Source organism: Triticum dicoccoides, chromosome 6B (genome assembly GCF_002162155.2).
Source record: "Triticum dicoccoides isolate Atlit2015 ecotype Zavitan chromosome 6B, WEW_v2.0, whole genome shotgun sequence".
NCBI lineage: Eukaryota > Viridiplantae > Streptophyta > Magnoliopsida > Poales > Poaceae > Triticum > Triticum dicoccoides.
Window position 1 is genome coordinate 220,769,701 of NC_041391.1, and position 4,702 is coordinate 220,774,402.

The 4,702-nt window shown below is 40.4% G+C and overlaps 1 protein-coding gene across 3 annotated transcripts in view; it reads left to right on the top strand.

Moving 5' to 3' along the window:
* The window catches only part of LOC119324058 (shewanella-like protein phosphatase 1), a 4,845-nt gene extending 791 nt beyond the window's left edge, over positions 1-4,054 (top strand). The window contains exons 2-11 of one of the 3 annotated variants that reach the window (XM_037597788.1): positions 1-103; positions 1,115-1,228; positions 1,296-1,508; positions 1,760-1,895; positions 2,049-2,221; positions 2,345-2,436; positions 2,520-2,589; positions 2,933-3,034; positions 3,214-3,349; positions 3,731-4,054. The exon at positions 1-103 is cut by the window's left edge and continues 1 nt beyond it. In XM_037597788.1, coding sequence (XP_037453685.1) covers positions 1-103; positions 1,115-1,228; positions 1,296-1,508; positions 1,760-1,895; positions 2,049-2,221; positions 2,345-2,436; positions 2,520-2,589; positions 2,933-3,019 — 988 coding nt within the window. In that variant the 3' untranslated portion in view covers positions 3,020-3,034; positions 3,214-3,349; positions 3,731-4,054. Of the gene's footprint in view, positions 104-905; positions 1,019-1,114; positions 1,229-1,295; positions 1,509-1,759; positions 1,896-2,048; positions 2,222-2,344; positions 2,437-2,519; positions 2,590-2,932; positions 3,035-3,213; positions 3,350-3,730 lie in introns of those variants that run through there. The other 2 variants (XM_037597787.1, XM_037597790.1) reach the window with 2 other exon arrangements.
* The last annotated feature ends 648 nt before the right edge of the window (positions 4,055-4,702 follow it).

The following is a 4,702-nucleotide window of genomic DNA, read 5'->3' on the forward strand; positions in this document are numbered from 1 at the left end:
TGGGGACCTCCATGGTGATCTCCACCAAACGAGGGCTGCACTTGTGATGGCCGGTGTCCTGAGCGCGGAATCAGATTGTCATGTATGGACAGGCGGGCAGACGGTACTTCCACGTTTACATCACATTTGAAGTTTTATTATCCGTTTCTTTTTTTTAGATTTTCATTTCAGGGTTCTTGTCAGGGATTGACTAGATAGCAATTTCTTGTAGAATAGCCTTCGGTACCTCCTTGCCAAAATGTAGGGCACATTAGTTTTTTACCGTTTTTTAATAGACAATGGTCTTGTTGGTCCATTCTGAATCCTGAATTGTGGTGCTTGGTTAGAGTAAAATCCTTAAGTTTGTATCTATATTTGATTCTGAATGTTCTACAACCGTTTAACCTGAACTCTAGCCTACTTTTGGTTAATGGTTCTGCATTTTGGGGTTTCCCAAAACTGTAAAAAATCATAGATACAGGGAATGCTCTGAAACTGTAACCCACAGACACTATGACTTTTGTGTATGCAGGAAAAATGACAATGGATAGAGGTTACTTTTGCATTTTTTATGACACAAATAATCATATTTATTAACGAATCTTTGCAACTTCTCATTCTATAGCAGTTCTTGCTTTCATTAACACTTTCAAATTTGGCGAAACTTCCGAGGTCCAAAACCACCGTAGTGGATAAGGTTTTGGGGCTTTGTTTGCCTATCAAAGGTTCCAGAAAAAACCTGTTATAGTAATTTCCCATACCGATAAGATAACTGAATGTCTCTTTTTTTTTCACTAGATACAAATATTCATATTTTGGGATGACGTTATGCAGGTTACTGTTTCATTGCATTTTCCTACATACAGGAAACTTCTGATATTTTTGAAAGGCAAGAAATGCAAAACATTATTAAAAATCGGACAAGGTTTTAAGCGGTTTTGGAAAGCGTATGATCAATATGGACATTTTCCTAGTCAGGCTTCAAGCCAAACCAAGCACTACTTTAGCATACTGTGTCTGTGTTCTCTACTGCTCTCAGGTGGAGTGTGTTTAAAAATTGAACCTTTCAGACAAATGTGTGATGTGCTTGTTTTTATTTTATTTTACAAAATGTGTGTGGTGTGCTTGTGTACAGGTTCTGGTTCAAGTTGGGGATATCCTTGACCGCGGAGAAGATGAAATCGCAATACTGTCCCTGTTGAGTTCACTCAATGTGCAAGCAAAATCTCAAGGCGGTGCTGTGTTTCAGGTTTGACCATTACATCATGTCATTCTAAGTACTCTACAACATTGTAATACTTAAGAGAAAATGTTAGGTAAACGGAAATCATGAAACAATGAATGTGGAAGGCGATTTCCGGTACGTCGATCCAGGATCATTTGATGAGTGTATACGCTTCCTGGAATACTTGGAGGAATTTGATGGCGAGTGGGATGATGCTTTCCTCAACTGGGTTAATGTTTCTCAAAGGTGGAAGGAAGAATATCGGGTGCCTAATGGTGACTGGCTTCCTTTGAACTTTGTCAAGGTAACAAAGCATTGACTGTCAATGAAGAATGACTGAGCTTGTTCAATTAACCACATTCGGATATACAATGTTCATATTGTAATACGTACATTTCCAATTTTACTACATCGGTAAGTACATCCCAAATCTACAACAGAATGAAAATAAAAGAAATAACCAGCAGCATTTCATTCGATGAATAGCCTTGAAAAAATGGGTAATGATGTATTCTCTTCTGCTTCTGAGATATTTCCCTCCAAATGCCGATACAGAAAAATAAAGGGTTCGCTGCAAGAGCATCACTTTTTAAGCAAGGTGGACCATTAGCTTGCGAATTGGCACGACATCCTGTTGTCCTGAATGTCAATGATTGGATGTTTTGCCATGGTGGCCTTCTTCCTCATCATGGTGAGTCGCTCAAGAGATTGTGCGTTTTGAGCTCAGCATTTACAATTCTGCTTCTAATATAAAAAACTGCACCTAGTATGTTCCACTTGATAGCACATATTTCTGTAATTGGTCTGTGTCATCTAAGATTCTAAGTCCATTTCCACTCCATAGTTGAATACGGGATCGAACGCATGAACAAGGAAGTATCAAATTGGATGCAATGTTCAAATGAAGACAGCGATGATACCGATCTCCCCTTCATAGCTACCAGAGGATATGACAGTGTAGTATGGACTCGTTTGTACTCTCAAGATTCAGTCGAAAGGACGCGGCGTTCTTGGGATGTGAGAAGATCCAACCCACTAAACATATGGTTTCATTTTTCACCATGGAAAATGTTTGTTAGTTACAGAACTGTTCTCACATGCTTAACATAATTATCATACAAATATTTTTGTTGGTTTCAGCTATCTTCTATTATTGCTGAACAAACATTGAAATCTGTTGGAGCTAAAGGAATGGTCGTCGGACACACTCCCCAGGCTCGTGGAGTGAACTGGTATACATTGTTCTCAATTGGGTAAAGAAAAGATACCAATATTTTCTCAAATAAGCTATAGATGACTGTCTCTTTGTTCCCAGCAAATGCGATGGTAAAGTTTGGTGTATTGATGTGGGCATGTCTTATGGTGTACTGCATTCGAGACCAGAGGTAAATTTATTCCTTTTGGCCTAATTCATGACATCCCTTGTTTTGTCCCAAGTATTGTGCTCTTCTACAAACATTTAGTGTTTGCTACGTTAGGATTAGTTTGTTAAATCCATAGTGTGGTTAATTGTTGTAGGTCCGCCGCATTATATGTGTACTATGTGCAGTAACATCATGATATTTTTCCAGTTTTAATGAAGAAATGACTTGATTTCTCGAAAATTTAAGCCTGCATGACTAGTAAAATTTAATATGTTGATGCACATAAACATGTTTTCCTTATTGAATGATAAGGATTTAGGACAAAACATTTTTTTGGTGTCTGATGTCCAACTCTAATGGCTAGGTCCTAGAAATAGTCAATGACAGACCAAGAGTTCTAAAGGGCCAGAGGGACTCATACGATGAGATGGAAGTGCTGGACTATTTATGAAAGCTCGAAATTTATGTAAGCACTCTTAAATTCATCTCTCCTCTTAGTCCCCAAAACTGGGTAAATCATTCTTTGAAGAATCTGCAAAAATAAGAGTTTTATTATTTGTTGTGACAATAATTTGTTACAGGAAACCTACAAATTTCATTTTTATTTATTGCTTGCCATGCCTGAAAAATTCATGAGTGAAATAGGTATGCTATTGCAGGTATATAACAGGCAGCATTTTACTGGGAAAGATATTATACAAGACAGTTTTGGGTGGACACTCGGTTGACTAAATTCTTCAGGACATATACATCAAAAGAAACCAACCGGCTTTCCATAATGGTTAGTACATTTTCTGTTCACAAAACATCATACCTCTTTGAACGTATGTGATTCAATCATCTAGCTTCACAAACTTGAAATTACTTTTCATTCTATGCCCCTACTGAAATATAAGGTCTTCCAAAGTAGCTAATTTGAATTCAATGATTGAATCCACCATGTAAAACCTGTGTGTGTAAGTTACAATTAGCAAGAACAACTCCAGAATACATGAAAGTGATCATGCTATATCTTAAAGCAAATGCAGAAAATAGAGTGATATTTAAAGTTTGATGTATTCAGCACCCAAGGTTTGGGTTTTTCTGCACCTTCGTATGCACAGAAGGGGGTGGGGGTAAGGGAGGGCGTGGACAACAAATATCTGAATATTTTCTTTTTCAGTACTTTCCAGGACTGTTCACTCAGTCTTACATCACAAAGTATCGGCTTGCTCATAAGGAAGGAACATAATAATAAATCATGAGCAACAACACTGTTATCATCTTCAAGTGTTCATCAAGAAGGCGAAGGACAGCCGGGTGTTAGAGTTTGAGTTATTCACGTCATGTAATCTCAACTATTCCCTCTCTTGTCTGAGTCGATCTCCTCATCTCTGTAATGACCGGATCGGTCTCTCTTCTCTTGTACTCCACGGCAAGGATTTCTGCCCCAATATATATACACACGCGGCTCTCCTTCGGGAGAGTAAGAACGCTTCATCGATTCTAATATGGTATACAGAGCCACGCTCTTCCACAACATCTAGCGATACAGAAAACATAATCTCTCACTATCGATCGTACCATGGCGTCCTCCTCGAGCGCTACTAGCCTCAATCTCGGTGCTCCACCAACCGAGAGGCTGACAAGGGGGAACTACCTCCTCTGGAAGGCGCAAGTCTTGCCGGCCCTGCGAGGTGCGCAGGTGACCGGCCTGTTAGACGGCAGCGACGCCACACCATCAAAAACAGCTCAGATCGAGCAAGCTGACAAGACCACGGCGATAGGGCCAAATCCCTTGTATGGGCCGTGGCTTTCGAAGGACCAGCAGGTTCTTAGCTACCTGCTGAATTCACTCTCGCAAGAAATTCTTGCACAGGTCATCGGTAAGGAGAATACCTTCGACCTCTAGACTACTCTCACGACATTATTCGCCTCGCAATCTCAGCCCAGGATAACCAATCTGCGAATCGCTATCTCCAACACCAAGAAGGGCAGCATGTCAATCAATACTTTCATCGCCAAGATGAAGAGCCTCGGCGACGAGCTTGCCGCGGCTGGGTGCCCTGTGAGCGATCCAGAGATGGTCGACTACATCCTCGCCGGCTGAGGGAGTCCCGGATTAGGGGGTGTCTGGATAGCCGGACTATAACCT